This window comes from Lampris incognitus, chromosome 1 (genome assembly GCF_029633865.1).
Source record: "Lampris incognitus isolate fLamInc1 chromosome 1, fLamInc1.hap2, whole genome shotgun sequence".
Taxonomy (NCBI): Eukaryota; Metazoa; Chordata; class Actinopteri; order Lampriformes; family Lampridae; genus Lampris; species Lampris incognitus.
In genome coordinates this window covers 14,686,675-14,705,458 of record NC_079211.1, presented here as the reverse complement: position 1 = coordinate 14,705,458, position 18,784 = coordinate 14,686,675, and the positions used below count along the sequence as shown (strand labels likewise).

Below are 18,784 nucleotides of genomic sequence, written 5' to 3'. Positions count from 1 at the left end.
AGGAAGGCTTAGAGAGGCACACTACTTTTAATGACAAAGGTATTCATAACTTCTCCCTGCACTAATTGACTTTTTTTTTTGTCCAGTCTAGTGCTCTTCTACATCCACAGGCTTCTATTCCTCTACCCACTGAACAAATGAATTTAAAGGAACATTAAGTAATTGTGTACAGGTATTCACCGTTTACCAGTGGAGTTCCTTCTGGGGCCTATGTCACAAAGCAGGATTACTGAAGATAACTTTGCTGAATGAAATCCGGTATCCCCTAAATCTGGAGCATTATTAAAGTAAAAAAGAGCTGTCTGGGTTTTACTCAGTGCAGTTATCTGGCTAATTCAGTTATCCTGCTTTGTGTCTCAGGCGCCTCTGCCTTCTGACTAATGTATAAACGCTACCCTGACACAGGTACATTTTTGCATCATTATATTGCTCTATTTATTGCTGTTGAGTACTTTTTCAGTGCCAGATGTGATGGTTGTTGTTCCATTAGGCCCATTGTTATATTTCACAGCCAAAGAACTACGTCATGCAGACAAAACATCCTTCAGTTGCTGTCAGCGTTTATATACATGTTAATGTTAATGTTAGTCTTGAGTCTTTAACGTCCCTTTTTGAATATTGATATTTTCAACATTTTGTAAAAGGCTTTCTTTGTTACTATTGTGTTACCGAACATGATGTTTACATTTACTCTTGACAGAAAAGAACGTGCAGAATAAAAGGAAAATGAAACCCTTTTTTTTTTGTGTGGTGATGATTTGAGGATCATTTGTTTTTACAATGCCCTGATGTCAGTTCCCTGCCCCTTTGTGATCAAGGTTATATTGACCACAGTATTGATCAGACTGATAACATATATGAACTCCATACATTTCCATCAGTCATAGACTGCGTTGATTCGAGTAGCCTGCCCAACCTGCTCGTTATTATCGGCTTGTTCGGAGGGGGGGGGTTCTATTGCAATACTCGCGAGATTTATCATGATCACATATTGCGTCACACATTCCTCGACCGGCTAGCATTAGCGAGACCGCAGCTCGCCACTTTTCTGCGTATAGCCGTGTCGCGCGTGTAGGCTGGATGTATCCTTCGATTCGGGAAAAAAAGGAAAATTCAAATCACGTGCTAATGGAAGCGTCTGGTCGTTTTCTCCGTCAGCCGCTTTGGCTGACTCGCCAGTACGCCAGGGTAGACTGAAATTTGCTTGTTACGCTCGGTCAGTTCTCTTGTTTACAGGTTAGCCATTGGTAGCCGACGTGCTAACTTGTTAACCTACGTTGGTTGATTGGCAACAGCCCGTCTATTGTTTGCATACTGCAAGTAGGAAAAAGCTGTTGTCTTCGGATTCGGTTGCTATTTTTTGACCGTGCGGACTGGCCAGCGCTGCGTCCCTTTGCCAGAGTTGTCGGAGCTTACCTCTGGTCTTCCAGCCTTTGCCGTCATTCATACAGCATCTTTGCAGCATCAGGAGTTCACTCCCGGCTGACTTGGGACAATGAATATAACTGACGCGTTTTGAGCAATGACAGACTCTTAAGGCAATTGACGGAATCGGATTAGACGGATCCGGGACAGGTTGCAGCCTTGGTAAGGTCCATGATCTTTATTTTTGGGAGACCCAACAACTCAAAACATAGCAGTTTCAAATCACTGTGGACATTATCCTGTCTGACTGAAACAAAGGACAATGGAGTCGGTGAGGAGTGCCTTCCATGCTCAACTGGCCACCGTCATGGACTCGTTACTGGCAGCTGCTGTGTGTGAGATTGCCAAGATTTTTGAGAACAGCCTGTGTGAGCAGCAGGCGGAGCTGGCACAGAAGGGAGAGGAGATCTCCATGCTTAGAGCAAAGCTGGAGAAGGCGGAGAGGAGGGTGAAGGGAAGGTGTGGAGGAGGAGGAGTGGAAGAAGAGAGTGAGACCTCAACAGGTGAAAGAGAAGGAGAGAGTTGTCCGAGGCAGCAGACTGTGACAGCAGCAGGCAAGACACTAGACTTGGCCTCATTTAAGCCAAGATCTAAAAACATGGTCCATTTCACCTTGGTTACATACCCATGCACTGTGCCAGTAGACGTAGAGCTTACTGCATGCAAGCAACGGTCTACATTCCAGGATATTTTGTATCTCTATCAGAATCATACAACCCCCCAATCACTTGTGTGTCTTGTGCGATAATACTTACTTTTACATAAGAGAACACTGAGGCTGTACCCATAGACTTTTTTTTTTAACCAAATCTCTCTATTACAGCAATGATTATGGGTAAGGATGTTTCCTCCCAGTCAGACCCAGTGGAAGGGCTCGGTCAGAGCCTCCGCAGGCTGAAAGAAGAGACCACAAGCCAGGATGGAGCCTCAGTCAAACATGAGGTCAGACTGTGTCCCGACACTGTTTGGTCAAAATATGATTCAGAGGTTTGTTGTCTAGTGAAGTCAAATAATTTGTGATTCTTTGTGATTTCTAGACAGCATTCATCACCTGACCTTTGCTTAACTGCTGCAGACATGTTTAAAGACCTAATGCTGCTCTTTGTTCATAGCGTGCCGGATCACGCCCTACTCTGGGTTCTGTGGCAGTGCAAGCCCCGGAGCCAAGCCTTGCTGCTGGGGAACAGAGGCAGCTGGACCCTTTGTCTGCTACACAGGCCAAGGCTAAGTGTAGGTCTAGCCAGATACTTCTCCTTATGTGTAAAATCAAAGCGGTTTCTCTATGGAGTACTGCATTATGTGTATGTGCTTTGGTTGATTATCAGTTATAGTCCTTGCAACTTGTTAAAGAAATGGTTTTGTTTACGTACATGTTTCTAATATATTTTGTTGGGTGAATTACAATAGTCTTTTCCCCCAATTTCTTGGTAGTATCTCATTGGGATCAAGGGAGTCGTAGTGCAGATCAGAGACCTCTTCAAGGACAGGCCTCCACCCCTTTTCTCTCCATCTCGCAAAGTGGACGTTGTTCCCCCAGGCCGGACCCTAGCCTGACCCAGCCAGGAGAGTGGTTACCTGGGTTGGATGCCAGCCGAGGTGGGGTGTCTGCTCTGGAGAACCTACAGACAGAGGGCACCAGCTGCTCTGGTCCTGCCAGTAGCAGCACTGGCACTGACACGCCATGCTTTCGACCCGGCTTTGGTTCTGACGAGACAAGTAATGAGGATGACGACTCCTCCTTCCCCTTCCTAGACCAGGAGCCTGAGAACCAGAACTCAAATCAGAACTCGGTACAAGGTCAAGTGGCGGGACAGAGGGAGACCCGGCAGGATCCGTCCCAAGCCCAATCTGCTGCATCATCATGGCGACCCAGAGATGACAGGGCTGGGAGGGGTCCTGTTCCTCACACCAGGCGTGTTGCTTCCTTCACCAACAGAGACCCTCTCCGGCCGCAGTCCAATACGCAGTCACACACACTCCGGCACACAAATGCTCTCACCCATCCCCCGGCCCCAGGTGGCGGAAATGGAAGACCCTACACCTGTCCCTACTGTACCAAGTGTTTTACTTACCCTTCCCACCAGCGTAGACATCTTTTGCGCCACACTGGAGTCAGGCTACACCCTTGTCAGTTCTGTGACAAGAGTTTCCTCACTCCCTCTGAGCTTACTGTGCATACTCGCACACATACGGGTGAGCGGCCCTTCGGCTGTGCTCAGTGTGGTAAGCGGTTTGCCCGTAGTGGGAACCTAAGGGCCCACCAACGGGATGTTCACATGGGGAAGAGGCCTTTTGCCTGCACCGAGTGTGGCAAAAGGTTTGCCCACAGAGGCAACCTAAGGGTGCATAACCACAGGGTCCACCAGGGCGACCCCTATTACATGGAGGATCAGCAGGAGCCAGAGATGGGCCAAAATCCCATTTGAGGGAAAAATCAAAGATTGTCTTGCAAATGAATTATGTTTTGCCCAGCAAGACCGACCAAACTGATATGTTTCAGTTTTGAATTTGGTTTGCCTTGCTTTCCATCCAGACTGTTCAGCCAACATTCAAAATGGGTGAAAATATTTTGACATCAACTCTCAGCATTTGTATTTCAAGCAACTCTTGAATATTATGTGTAACCATCAGATTTAAGCCTTTGCTGTTTGAAAGTGAACATGGTTAAGATCTACTAATTTTTATGCTATGTCAGTGTCGTCTCCATCCCTCTTGAAAGAGGCATAGTTTAGAAGGATACCTCTGTTTTTAGGGTTTTTACTATATGGCCTTCTTACATAGTCATATAAACTTGTACGTTTTTCCATGTCGGTGAGTGCAGTTTGAAGATACATTGAATGATGAGTTGAGCCACGCACAGACAGAAAAGTTTTCCGTGAGATTTTCTGCCTCTATGCAAGTACAAACCCCAATTCCAATGAAGTTGGGACATTGTGTAAAACGTAAATAAAAACAGAATACAATGATTTGCAAATCCTTTTTGACCTATATTCAATTGAATACACTACAAAGACAAGATAATGTTCAAACTGATAAACTTTATTTTTTTTGCAAATATTCCCTCATTTTGAATTTGACGCCTGCAACACGTTCCAAAGAAGCTGGGACAGGGGCATGTTTACCACTGTGTTACATCACCTTTCCTTTTAACAACACTCGATAAGCGTTTGGGAACTGAGGACACTAATTGTTGAAGCTTTGTCGGTGGAATTCTTTCCCATTCTTGCTTGATGTACGACTTCAGTTGCTCAACAGTCCGGGGTCTCTGTTGTCATATTTTGCGCTTCATAATGCACCACACATTTTCAATGGGAGACAGGTCTGGACTGCAGGCAGGCCAGTCTAGTCCCTGCACTCTTTTACTACGAAGCCACGCTGTTATAACACGTGCAGAATTTGGCTTGGCATTGTCTTGCTGAAATAAGCAGGGACGTCCCTGAAAAAGACGTCGCTTGGATGGCAGCATATGTTGCTCCAAAACCTGTATGTACCTTTCAGCATTAATGGTGCCTTCACAGATGTGTAAGTTACCCATGCCATGGGCACTAACACACCCCCATACCATCACAGATGTTGTCTGTGAATGTTCTCATCCAGGTCATGGTTATCCAAAGGAATTGAATCGAGTGCAACTGGACTTGGTATATATCTGTGAAAAGCCAGCATCTGTGATGCTGGCTTTTGAACTTTGCGCTGATAACAATCTGGATGGTCCTTTTCCTCTTTAGCCCGGAGGACACGACGTCCATGATTTCCAAAAACAATTTGAAATGTGGACTCGTCAGACCACAGCACACTTTTCCACTTTGCGTCAGTCCATCTCAGATGAGCTCGGGCCCAGAGAAGCCGGCGGCGTTTCTGGGTGTTGTTGATACATGGCTTTCGCTTTGCATGGTAGAGTTTTAACTTGCACTTGTAGATGTAGCGACGAACTGTGTTAACTGACAATGGTTTTCCGAAGTGTTCCTGAGCCCACGTGATAATAGCCTTTACAGAATGATGTCGGTTTTTAATGCAGTGCCGTCTGAGGGGTCGAAGGTCAGGGGCATTCAGTGTTGGTTTTTGGCCTTGCCGCTTACTTGCAGAGATTTCTCCAGATTCTCTGAATCTTTTGATGATTTTATGGACTGTAGCTGATGAAATCCCTAAATTCCTTGCAATTGTACGTTGAGAAACGTTGTTCTTAAACTGTTGGACTATTTGCTCACGCAGTTGTTCACAACATGGTGAACCTCGCCCCATCCTTGCTTGTGAAAGACTGAGCCTTTCGGGGATGCTCCTTTTATACCCAATCATGACACTCACCCATTTCCAATTAACTTGTTCACCTGTGGAATGTTCCCAACAGGTGTTTTTTGAACATTCCTCAACTTTCCCAGTCTTTTGTTGCCCCTGTCCCAGCTTCTTTGGAACGTGTTGCAGGCATCAAATTCAAAATGAGTGAATATTTGCAAAAAACAATAAAGTTTATCAGTTTGAACATTAAATATCTTGTCTTTGTAGTGTATTCAATTGAATATAGGTCGAAAAGGATTTGCAAATCGTATTCTGTTTTTATTCACATTTTACACAACGTCCCAGCTTCATTGGAATTGGGGTTTGCAGGACACACTGTAAAAACCCAAGAAACTGAACTATTCAAGATTGGAGCATGCTAATGGGTAACCTTCCTGGGGGTTCATTCCATTTCTAATGATCTATGCATTTCACTGTAGTGTAAATGACGTTACACCAAGGTATATTAATTGAAAGGATATATTTCTATTGTGTTGTCACAAGGAAAGGCTTTCCTCTGGTATTAGCTTGACGTTTTCCCTGTATTCCACACTTATCAGTGAAAACTGAACAGATCTGAGGGCAGTTTCATGAGTTCAAAGAAATAAGATGTATTTTACAAAGTTAATAAAACAATGCTGGTTGATATTGTAACACTTCTAGATGTGACTAGATACTGTGTGGCATGCAGAGGTAGGATATAGTATGTCTCCCTTGAATGTTGTCATGTAACACCCAGTTCCTCAGACGTTCTTTTATACTGACTGCTTTGGAAAACAAAAACCTTTTTGTTACTTGAGCAAATATGTAATGGTATTGCTGAAGAACAGTGGTACTTCTATTCATCCATGTTTTTGTTCATATAATTTTTGTTCAAGAGTAATAAAATGATGCATCCACATTGAAAACAGTGGGCCTCATTCATCAATCGTTCGCACGTACAAATTTGCTTTTTACTCACCCATGGAATTTTTTTAGCCCTGAAGTTTGTCACAGACCAGTGTAGAACCTGGGTAACCCCGGAATTTAGACACCAGTTTTCCCATGTCTTTGCAAGCCTGGGCGATTGCTCGTTGCAAGAGGTAGACAATAAATGTTAGGGGGAAGGAATTACAAAATAACCATCAGCCTGTTAGACAAGGTTTAACAATAACATGGGTGTAAGAAGAACAAATTTCTACATACGAACGATTGATGAATGAGGCCCAGTTTTCCTAGATGACATGAAGCGCTACTGAAGTTGTGGTGCCGCCTCCCTCCGTAGCACTACACACTAACAGCCACAAGGGGGAAGTGTTAGTGTGTATCTTGGAATGATGGCGAATGGGCGAATGTTGTAGCTTGGGAACCGGGCGAATTCATCCATCCGTCCATTATCTGAGCCGCTTATCCTGCTCTCAGGGTCGTGGGGGATGCTGGAGCCTATCCCAGCAGTCACTGGGCGGCAGGCGGGGAGACACCCTGGACAGGCCGCCAGGCCATCTCAGGGCCGACACACACACACACACACACAATTCGAAACTGCTAATATGCCAGAGCAAACGTAAAACAGGAGCTCGGGGATTCGTCTGGCTCCCAGGCTTCTAATGTCTGGTAGCATGGCAAATACTATGGATTAAAAAAATCGACACATAATGGGGTTAAATCCTAATGTGTCTGCTTATTCGTGCACGTTACACTACCCCGCTCTTTCGGGAAGCGTGTCCGCGCGCTTCAGCTCCCTCACGCCTCTGGGATGACCTTACGGTCTCACCATCCCACTTCTGACACCATTATAGCGAATTCGGGGGGTAACTACAGGAACCGCCGCAGCCGGGACGCGAACCCGTATCCCCCGCACACGCGGGAGACATCGCTAACCGCTCGACTAAAGGGTCCGACCCGTTAGCCAAGGGCTACCGAGCCTATTCATCCGTGATCGTTGCATCCGATGACCTTCGGGAAGCGCGTCCGCGCGCATCCCGAAGGTGGGAGGGGGGTAGTGTGACGTGCATGGATAAGTAGACACGTTAGCCCTTGGCTAACGGGTCGGACCCTTTAGTCGAGCGGTTAACGATGTCTCCCGCGGTGCGGGAGAATACGGATTTGCGTCCGGCTACGGCAGTTCCTTTGGTTGCCCCCCGAATTCGCTACAATATTATAGGAGGTCCTGAACCGCCACCCCGCCAACCCCCCCCCCCACTCAACTTGAAACGTCCATATCCCAGAGAGAAAGAGAAACAGACCTGTGTGTCTTACTTGCACAAAGCTACCTGCTGTTTAGCACCGTTAAAGAAAATGCCTTTCACTTTAATTTCAAATTACATATATTGCTCTGGCCTGCTGTCGCAGCCCAGGGATTCCTCCATTAATTGCGTCAATGTTCTCTGTCATTCCAGGTTAACTATACCTATTCTGTCTTAACATAAATATCTGGCATATGTGGGCTGTGAAGGTCAATGGGGTATTTGTCTCTGTCTCGCTTGCTCTCACTCACTCACTCACTCACTCACTCACTCACTCACTCACACACACACACACACACACACACACACACACACACACACACACACACAATGTTGCACGTTGAACAAGGCTCAGCCAAGCTGTATTCCCCAGGCTGCTGAGTCCTTGGTTTATTCATTGAAACATTACATTCTGTGACTCCCCCCCCCCCCCCCCAGGGTGACCTGTGTCTCCCCCCTCTCTTCCCCCTCTTGGTTTTGTGTTTGTGTCATAGAACTGGAACACACTGGTTTTAGCAGTGGCTGACTCTGCACCACAGGATAAAAAGTAAATAAATGATACGTGCATTATGAGAAAGGGGGCGGCGGTAGCAGTGAGGTCAGCCATGCTGTGTGCTGGTTGAACGCCCAGGCCAACCGCGCAGAGCTAAGTGTAAATCCAGGCAAGGAGAGTGAATGGGGGCACCACTTCCATTCCTCAACAATTACTATCAATGGGCTCTTGAGCAAAGAACTTCTGCTCCAACTGCTCCAATGGAGTGCTCTCAGTGGTGAACAGTGGGAAGTCTGTGGTTTTGCTGTGCTGAGCAGCTCTGGCAGTCAGTGTCAATGTGTGTAACCATGAATTTGGAGCTGGATTTTGCTGAAAAACAGCACTTATTGTCAGTCTGTGTTCTCGTGATGAATTAAGACAACAACAACAAAAGAATCTCAAAAGGAATATGAAGCAGATGGGCAATGAAATGTCATCTCTGCCATGTGTGCATGTGTGTGCGTGAGACAGGCAAAAATAAATGCGTCAGAGGTCAGGGCAATATTGTGCGTGTGTGTGTGAGTGAAAGAGAACTAGAAAGAGAAATAATATTGATGGGAGAGGATCGGTTTCCCGCTGAGTAAAGCCTCAGGCTCGTCCAGACCTTTTAGGTTCACTTATGAGGTTTCACGTGTAGACGGAAAAACTGAGGTCAGACAGCTATGGAGAAATTCAGATCTCAATAAAGGTTGTGTGTGTGTGTGTGTGTGTGTGTGTGTGTGTGTGTGTGTGTGTGTGTGTGTGTGTGTGTGTGTGTGTGTGTGTGTGTGTGTGTGTGCGCGCGCTCCGGTCATAGGCTTTTCTGTGTTTTCTGTTTATATATTTGGTATGTGTAATCTCCTTTCGGGTCTAAGCGGCTTTGCAATGGGGGGGGCAGTTTGACTATGCTGGTAGGACTGAACACAGTTCAGTAGTGTTCAAATTGCACAATAAAGGTATTACCTCACATCGGCTGTCTAAAAGGTATTTGTAGACACCGCCCTGTAGTACTGTACATTTTTTTCAGACCACTTCAACATTCATTGATAGATGAATATATATCAGAATCAGAAACACAACGAAACATTGTTTCATTTCATGTGCCAGCCTACAGCAGTGCAACACAAAGACAAAAACACATATCCAAGAACCACAAGAACACACATAATCCAAACTAACGTATATCTAAACGGGGGGGGGGGTCACTGTCCAGGAGAACGAACCTGCCAGAATGACTACAGCAGGTCTGCATGGGCTAGCAGTTAGCTTAGCCTGCCGCGTCCTGTCAGGCCGTCCTCGGTGTTTCCTCTTCGGGCACAGCTCCGGTCAGGGCCATGGTCCTTTGGGCCCACAGGATGCAGCAGACCAAGCTCCCTCAGCCGATCCAACGCCAGCTTTCCCAGGCACACACACTCGACACACCTCCCCGCACTTCACACGACGACACTAAAAACACAGTCAAGGCTAGGCGAGGCCGCTGCCAGACCGCCCCCGGTGTTATCGGAACTGCCGGTCTGTATGGGCTAGCAGTTAGCTTAGCCTGCCCCGCGTCCGCGTCCTGTCAGAACACCCTTGGTGTTACCTCTTTGGGCACAGATCCAGGCAGGGCCGCGGTCTCTGCAGCAGCCCAAGCTCTCCCAGCCGACCCAGCGCCAGCTCTCCCAGCCATCAAAGGAAGACAATTTTAGACGCAGACGTGGACAAAGACATGGACGGTACTAGGTGAGGCAACTGCAAACGAGAATTTGTGCCGCCATCTTCTCACACTGGTACTGGGTGAGGCCGCTGCAAACGTGAATTTGCGCCGCCATCTGAATACATATATATATATATATATATATATATATATATATATATAGTGTTTTTTTTCCGAAACCGTCAATGGTGTTGTGAGTGCTCGACAAATGAGGAGCGGAATATCAACACGGATACAGGAAAAAAGATTTTAATACATTGCAGTACAGGCTGCTGATGAGTGCAAGACGCACGAAACAGGCCTGTACTGCAATGTATTAAAATCTTTTTTCCTGTATCCATGTTGATATATATGTATGTATATATGTATGTATATATGTATGTATAGATAGATAGATAGATAGATAGATAGATAGATAGATAGCGAGTCAGCGGTGGCGTAGCGGTCTAAGCATCGGCTTGGTGTCGATGCAGTTGCCCACTGGGGACTGGGGTTCGCGCCCCGGTCTCGTCAGATCCGACTATGGCCGGACTCGATGAAGCAGCAATCATTGCCAACGCTGTCTTCGGGAGGGGGGCGGAGTCGGCTTGTGTTCGTCATGTGAATGCGTCTCTGTGTGTGTCGGAAAAACAGTGGTTCGGCTTGGATTCGCCTTGTCACGAAAGTGGGGAGGCGCTTTCCTTCGAGACTGCCGGCCGGAGAGATGCAGTTGGCGAACGCATGCAATACGAGGGTGGGTGTTTGAATTAAAATAGGGATCAATTGGCCACTAAATTGGGAGAAAAAAGGGAAGAATCAGAAATAAATTTAAAATAAAGATAGATAGATAGATAGATAGATAGATAGATAGATAGATAGTGATAATTGCCCACAGCAAGTCAAATCAGACAGATGTGAAGCGTCAGTTGTAAACACATGCACATCTTAGTGGCATGGGGAAATTGAGGATTACAGCCACTTTTTGCCCCTAAGCACTGGGTAAAGCCATTTGACCTAAATAGGGTGGGATTCACAAAGGTACCATAACTCACATCTCCAGTGCTTTGTTTTCATCCTGAACTAGGAAATGCATTTGGGTGGTGGTGGTGGTGGTGGTGGTGGTCAGTGAGGGCAGGTCCAGTAATGACCACCACAACACCCTGTCAGGTAATCTTGCTGCCTGGGCCGTTTTTATCAGCAGGGCGACTCTGTTATCGCTCCCTCTCCTGGCAAAGATCAAGCTATAATGTGCTGTTTACCTTTTATGTCACCATGTTTCAGTTGATTTCTCCCTACTCCCTCAGGCTGCTGGTTTAATTTGCCAGAAAAACTCCCAACCTCCTGCCACCTCCCTCTCCCCTTCTCTAGGGTGGTCATTCCATCCCCAGTGTAGACTCCTGCAGGAGTCAAATCTCCCCCCTGACACTCTGTTCCAATCACCTTCTCCTCAGAATGTGTCATAAAGATGTGAAGCGAAATCAACTATTTACCCAAACACAGGGGGGTATCGGATCGGAGTAAGAGGTCAGCCCTTTGGATAATTTGTGTTCGTGTGTGTGTGTGTGCCTGCCTGCATTTAGATTTGCCCGTCTTTCCACGTCTATCTGCATTCTTTCCTTTCAAGGGTGGCCTGTGCATATAATGCATACAATGTGTTTGCATGTGTATACTTATCTCTTTCTTTGCATATGCGTCTTTCGTGCCTCTGTCAGCATCGGGGCTAAGGCGTTTAGCGTCGCCCCCAAGGCTGCTCATAATCTACCCGGTCCCTCCACTCCCCAGGGGCAGTGGGTTCACTTGGGTTGCCATTTCTGTAGTGAATCCCTCCCCTTCAGGGGATTAACAAATGTGTCCCCTGCCCAAGGCCCAGAGATGATCCATCGTCTGCTGACTGTATTTAAGCACTCGCTTAATGTGCTAATAGTGTTAGGCCAGGGAAACACTGCAGAGCTTTTAACTTTCATCTGCTAAAACCCTTTGTCTGTTTGAAATGGAGATTTCATGGCTGCCGGGTTTAAAGCCATTTGACATCAATCTCAATCAGAAATGGAATATTTGTACTTTTTGGGTATAGATGACGCGTGATCTCAGGGCATTATTGGAGACGCTGACAGATTGTTTTCCCATTACGCGCGATGCCTACAGTTGAATACCCAAAGGACACTCGGGACTCAACAAATGCATATTTATTTGTTATGTTTGTGCACGTGTCAGCAAGTGCAAACATACATACACGCACGTACCTGTCTATGTGTGTGTTTAGTCTGTGTGTGGTGTGTGTGTGTGTAACTAAGATGCTGTCGAACATTTACTGGGACTATGGTTACTCTGGTGAATCTCCCTGAGGCGAGTGGGTCGGGGGCGAGTGGGAAATGCACTTGCCAACCTCTCCTCGGCTCCCTCTCACATTTTGGGGAAGACAGAGCGCGGCGGTGGGGCGGAGTGGGAGTTCATTATCTTCCTCGTCCAGAGTTGCAGGGTTATTCCGAGTGTGCCTGCACGGGTTCTCCATAGGCTGCTCTTGGGGGTTGCTAGGCAACTCTGTGTCTGAGTGGTGGAGTGGGGGTGGAAAGGAAGAGGAGCACCAGGTCAACAGAGACAGACAGTCGTAAGCATCGCTATGTCTGATTGGGCACATCAGTCATCTTGATGATTGATCGAGTCCGATCGCTATCATGTTGGCATATAGGTTGTTTGCTGGCTGGCTAAATGTTTGCCCCCCCCACCACCCCCACCATATCCACCCTGGCAATAGCTATTCATAAGTGGCATAATATGTGGATGAGATTGGAGGGAGGATAATTTAATGGATTGCTGATATTTTCTGTAATGTAGGGGTGGAAAAAAATACATTTTTAATTCACAGTTTGGAAGTAAAGCTCACAGAAACGGTTCTTTTAGCAGTGTTTTTATTCTGTTGCCAATGCTTGTCACTGCTTTTGACATGTTTCATGGCAACTGGTTGCTGAATCAGTAGTGAGTCATCAGTGGTTCAATAGCTTAAATGTGAATCACCCATTATCCCATTTTGTTTTGGACATCGTGTGTGCCCATGCTTGGGTTTGTGTGTGTGTGTGTGTGTGTGTGTGTGTGTGTGTGTGTGTGTGTGTGTGTGTGTGTGTGTGTGTGTGTGTGTGTGTGTGTGTGTGTGCAGGGTAGTGTGAAGGGATTTTAGAGGAAGGCCAGTTCATCAGCTCTGCTCAGTGGCTCCCTATCTCATCTTATGCCCCCCCCCTCCAATCTTCACACCAGTACACATCCCAACCCCAAAATTTAAGACACTACAACAATTTCTCAGAAGTGTTATGCGCCTTTGCTTTTTCCAATCACAAAATTGGATTCAAGATTCAGGTAAATACTCTCATGCTCATTTGGTCATGTCTTTTTTTTTCTTTTCTTTTTTTTGGATTTCCTCCGCTTTTTTCTCCCCAAATTGTACTTGGCCAATTACCCCACTCTTCCGAGCCATCCTGGTCACTGCTCCACCCCCTCTGCCGAGCTAGGGAGGCACAAGTCTTAAGAAGTTAAAATGTAAGGACCCCCATAAATATAGAAGAAAGCAGTATAATTAAGCATCTCAAAAAAAGTGGGAAACAAATCACTCTCTGTTGGAGAAAGAAGAAAACGTGGTTCAATTTCCAGAGAAAACATGTTCCTGGTTGCTGTATCGGGACCCTGTCCCCAAATTAACGAGAGCAGAAAGCTATTTAGAGAAGAACAGAGCCTTAATGTGTCAGCCCTAATGAAGTGTTATGCCTTGGATGGAACGGGAGTTGTCGAAGGGCAATAACGTAGCAGGGAGGCTCATCGGCGAGGATCAACAGCAGCCTGGAACCCTAGGCCAAGTGGCAGATCTGCTGCTGGAGAGGAGGAATTGGGTGTGGGCTCACCTCCTCATCCAGTTCCTCAGCACTTCACTTGATACCTGTCCCAACTTAATTGAATGGGCCCAGCAGCTTGATAGTGCAGGTCTGAATGCTGCCAGAAAGTTAATTGAGCGCTATTCAGGACACATGGGGAAGTTGGACCTGGCTCCTCTTCTCACCTTTACCCCAGTACAGGACATGCTTATAGAAAAAGTTGGTACCAGACCAAAGTTTTTGAATTAAAATGACTTAACTGTCACTGAATTCCTTAAACAGTCTCCAGTACAAGAAATTAGACTTTTTATCTGGGCTTTGGAGGAGCACAGGGAGCTTTACGCTGGCTGTCATACAATACTAGATCAGTATTTTGAAGTGACGGATGGCCATTGTCAGATGGTCATTAAGAAGTCTGAAGATAAAAATCAAGATAATTCTTCTATGATGACAAAGAACAGAGGCTGCAAAAAGAAACAAAAAGAGCCAAAGGGCATTATGATCTTCTCAGGAACGAGAGGCAGTACACCCAGAGCTGAGCGTGACTCTTTTTGAAGAGGATGGCTATTTAGCATTCCTTCACCATAGTGATCCATTCAGTATACCTGATAACATTCAAGAACAAGTAGCTGACTTTGAGGACAAGTTCAACTACACTGGACACAGAGAGGACTTTAAACACATTTTAGACAACAGCCCTGATCCAACTAAAGAAAGATGTATGACTACTTTGCCCAGATCTTGGAAGAGCATGGTCCCCTGAATGCCGAGGACCCCCTGCTGGTTAGAGAGCTTGACAATTTTCCACCTTCTGCTCAACTGAAGATCCAACAGGCTGGTGGCTTTGAGCCCTTCCTCCTGGAGTCCCTCCACTTCATTATGATGGGCAACTGTGTAGGTCTCGCTAAGCATGCCATTTTTCTACAGGAGGGTGGCCATGGAAACAGCAAGTGTGCTCTGGAAGACCCAACTGTCCAAACAGACAAAAGCTATCTGCAGAAATCTTGTTCTGCACAACCTGAATCGTATCCCTACCTCCCCAGTCCTTATGTATTTGGGTCTACATTGTCACAGCTTGCCTTGCCAACAAGTAGAACAGCAGGCACAGTGGAGACATTAAGAGGTTCCCAACGGTTTACAGAGAGCCAGGAACCTTCAAATCCAGTTTCCTCCTACCTTTACATCTAGTGAGATGGCCAACTTGGAGCTGTATACCGGTGAAGTGGATGAGGGTGGTGTTTGGGAAAAGCCAAGCATTTTGACTGGAATCAGCTTGTTGAACAAAACTGAAGCCCCACAGGCATGTCATGGGGCCAAGTGGAGTATAGCAGTCATTACAGAGGTTTATGCACTTTTGAGGGCAGCAATGGGGACATCCACAAGAAACACAAGACCATCAAGGAGTTTGAGATACAGATATACAAAATAGTGACTGATTGTGATGGGATGAATCAAAGTCACAAAGAGGTTATAACTGCTCTTGAAGAAGACTGTAAGAAGATTGATGGCAATATACAAGTGACCAATAAAGAACTGGTGCTGTTCCAACATAAGCTAGAAGAAGTGGTAAAAATGGACCAGCAAGAGAAAAAAGGAAGTCCTCACACAAAATATTAAACAAGTGCAGAAGATGACTCAGAATTTAACAATTTATTAGAACTGAGTAACCAGTCAGCTGCTGAGAAGATGATCTTGTAAGAACACATCCAGAGAACCAAAGATCTGTGTGCCAAGGCTACCAAGAGGTCCCAGGCAGCACAGCTGTCATTCCTGGAGAACTGCCATGAGCAAGCCTCACACTGTCTCTACAGATCTATCATGTGCCAAGGCCGTCCTTGCCAAACTGGAGGGAGTAGCACCAAGATACCATTCACACATCCTCACCACGGCTCAGAACAGCTGGAGAGCCTGTGCCGAAGAAGCCAAGGAAAAAATTACATCTTCAGGGGCTCAGTATGAAGAACGGATGGAGCAGGTGAGGAATGGAATCAGGGTCTCTGAACTGACCCCAGTCAGCATTTCCACTACATCTCAAGTGCCACTTCCACTGATGTTTCTGTTAGCTGAACAGTTGTCTCCTGAGCAGCTATCAGATCATATTTTACCCCAGGCCTCCAATGTTCTACTCTCAGCAGTTGAAAGCCCTATGCTTTGCTCACAACCTTTGAACCTCCCTCAGCAGAAACATGAACGTGAAACTCAAGATAGCCAGCCCAACCATGAAACCAGCCCAAAGGAGCATTACAAGGTTCTGGAGTGCCTCAGCACAATCTTCCCTGACTATACCAAGCGAGACTCATCTGCATTTGTGTGGGAGCTGTCTGCAGCCAATGATGTAGCCCTCACCCATATGGGCATCCAGGATGTTGTCAGCAGAGTGACTCAGTTAATCTTGGACCAGCAGGAGAAGACAAACTTGGCCAAAAATGTTGGACTGAACGTTCAGCAGTGTGGGAACCCTCCTCCTTCCCCTGCCTGGCAGACAGTTAAATCACAGAGACAATCCCAGGCCAAAGCTCCGACCTTGGAGGATCCCTGTATCATCTGTTATGATATGTCCCCAGACGACATGTGTGTCCTGGAGTGCAAGCACGGCTTTCACAAAGAGTGTATCAAGTCCTGGCCTAAAGAACACAGCACACGTCCGACCTGTAAAGAACCTGCTCTGCTGCCGGAGGACTTCCCCGTGCTGCCTGGAAGAACACGCTGAGGACATACACCTTCAGCCGCGCCCTAAAGAGAATCATCACATTTAATTCTGTACCATGTCATTTTTATATTATTATCACAGACTTCAAGATATTTTTCTCAATACATATAGTAACAGAATTATTTCATTAGTGTTGTAGAAGTGGCAGAATTTCATATCCTGACTTAGTGAAAATCATCCTTTTTACATTTGTAGCATCCCCGCGACCCTGAGAGCAGGATAAGCGGTTTGGATAATGGATGGATGGAGGCGATTTTTATTTTATTTTTTATTCTAAACTATTTTCATTAAAGAGGCGGTTTTATATTTCTGTATTGTCAGACCGTTTTTTTTTTGGTATACCAAATATCCCACATTTTTGGATTTTTTTTTCACAGAAACCCAGCAAGCCCAACCCTGCTATGTTTTCTTCATTGGGCTAATCCACCTCTCAAACCTGCAGCTCATCGAGCCTCCTTTAAATGGTTGTGGGTACCTTTTATCCAAAGTAATTTTTATGTATTGTTTGGAGTTCATGTCACATTTATGACACGAAAAAAATGCAATAAAAAAACAAAACAAAACAAACAAACAAACAAAAACAAAACAAACAAAAAAACCCACCTAGTCTGGGTGCGGGGTTGGAGTACTCATTCCACGCAGAGAGTTCTTGAGCCTCCTTAACAGACCTGTAGCAGGCACAGCGAAATCACCACACTCTTTTGTACTCTTGGTGACGGTAAATGTGTCCCTCCGAATCTTCGCTAGCCACTGTAACCGGTTATTTGTCTTGCCCGGTGCGGGATTCGATACGGGTGTACTGCAGCACAAGGCGACATCACTAACCGCTCGGCTAAAGGGTCAGACCCGTGAACTAGGGACTAACGTGTCTTATTGGTAGTTTACAGTCGTTACCCTCCCCGGAAGCGCGCCCTCGCGCTTTGTTATTCCCGCGCTCCGAAGAGACTTCTGAGGATCTGCACACTTCCGGATCCCACCGCTGCCACCGGTTATTTTCTTGCCCGGTGCGGGATTCGATACGGATCTACTGCACCACAAGGCGACATCACTATCCGCTCGGCTAAAGAGTCAGACCCGTTAGCTAGGGACTAACGTGTCTTATTAGTAGTTTACACCACTTAGCTCTTTCCTCGCAGTTACTAGGGATGAATGGAAACTTAAGAGATTTATAGCACGCCGAATTCGCACACTGTGGCACACAACAGTGCTCAGTGGGGCCTGATTCACGGCGTTGATACTTGAACACCCCCTTTTTGATTCACGGATTTTTCAGACGAAATTAAGATTTCGGACGGATAAGTTAGCAGCTAACTAATGATTCAATAGGACGTAAGCATCCGGTTGTACCGGAAGTTCTTATCCAAACAGACACACTCGGAAGATCCGCAGCGCGACAGTAATGCACCGAGCCTGTTGTGTCTGTAGGAACGCCCGACCAAGCCGAAGGTAACACGGGGATTCGAACTGGCGATCCCCGTGTCGGTAGGCAACGGAATAGACCGCCATGCCACCTGGATGCCCCCATTTAGTCATGCCTGAATGTTCCAGAGAGGTAAGTCGTTAAGTGATTGGGCAGGTGGTCCTGCACCGTTCTGCCCAGCTGTTTGTTGTGTGTTCATGAAGGAAGGAGACAGTTCAAAGACAGTGGAGCTCACTAAAACGCAAAATTGAGATTCACCCTGAATGCCTTGGGTCCAAAACGAGTGTAGCGGCGTTTCACTGTCACCAAGGCAACAGGGCTTGGGCCGGACCGTCATGCCTGAGCTGCATGGTCGCTGCAAGAGACAGACCTGGGGCCGCTGCCACACGGGCCCGGCTCAGAAATAACAGCCTGGCAAGGCTTTAACAAAGCTGATTTGCCTTGCACATGCCTGGCACATGCAAGAGTTGGGATAATGGTGATGATGTGATGCGTGTGGGACAACTGGGCTTTTCGATCAACATGAAAAGCATGTGTTTGATGGGTGTTTGTGTGTGTTTATGAGTGCACGCCTGCTGTAATTTTCAATCAGTGTGTACCCGTTTCAGTGGATATGAGACCTCTTCAGTGCATATGGTCTAGTACCCTTTTTCAATGGAAATAGTCTCCCATTGAAAGTGAGC

At 46.4% G+C, this 18,784-nt stretch overlaps 1 protein-coding gene and 1 pseudogene across 1 annotated transcript; both read left to right on the top strand.

Moving 5' to 3' along the window:
• Positions 1 to 1,617: 1,617 nt before the first annotated feature.
• Positions 1,618 to 4,388, top strand: LOC130124772 (zinc finger protein 213-like). The gene is made up of 4 exons (XM_056294121.1): positions 1,618 to 1,979; positions 2,249 to 2,367; positions 2,538 to 2,655; positions 2,857 to 4,388. Exons 1-4 carry the CDS (start codon positions 1,688 to 1,690, stop codon positions 3,849 to 3,851), a joined length of 1,524 nt encoding a protein of 507 aa, XP_056150096.1. The 5' UTR covers positions 1,618 to 1,687; the 3' UTR covers positions 3,852 to 4,388.
• A 5,756-nt stretch (positions 4,389 to 10,144) lies between these two features.
• On the top strand, positions 10,145 to 16,681 carry LOC130109462 (E3 ubiquitin-protein ligase TTC3-like; annotated as a pseudogene).
• Positions 16,682 to 18,784: the final 2,103 nt, after the last annotated feature.

Excerpts from the sequence above, each read along its gene's own strand:
- LOC130124772 (XM_056294121.1), top strand. The coding sequence starts at position 1,688 with ATGGAGTCGGTGAGGAGTGCCTTCCATGCTCAACTGGCCACCGTCATG. Across the intron at positions 1,980-2,248 it reads GCAGACTGTGACAGCAGCAG|CAATGATTATGGGTAAGGAT; the intron begins GCAAGACACTAG and ends TCTCTATTACAG. Across the intron at positions 2,368-2,537 it reads GAGCCTCAGTCAAACATGAG|CGTGCCGGATCACGCCCTAC; the intron begins GTCAGACTGTGT and ends CTTTGTTCATAG.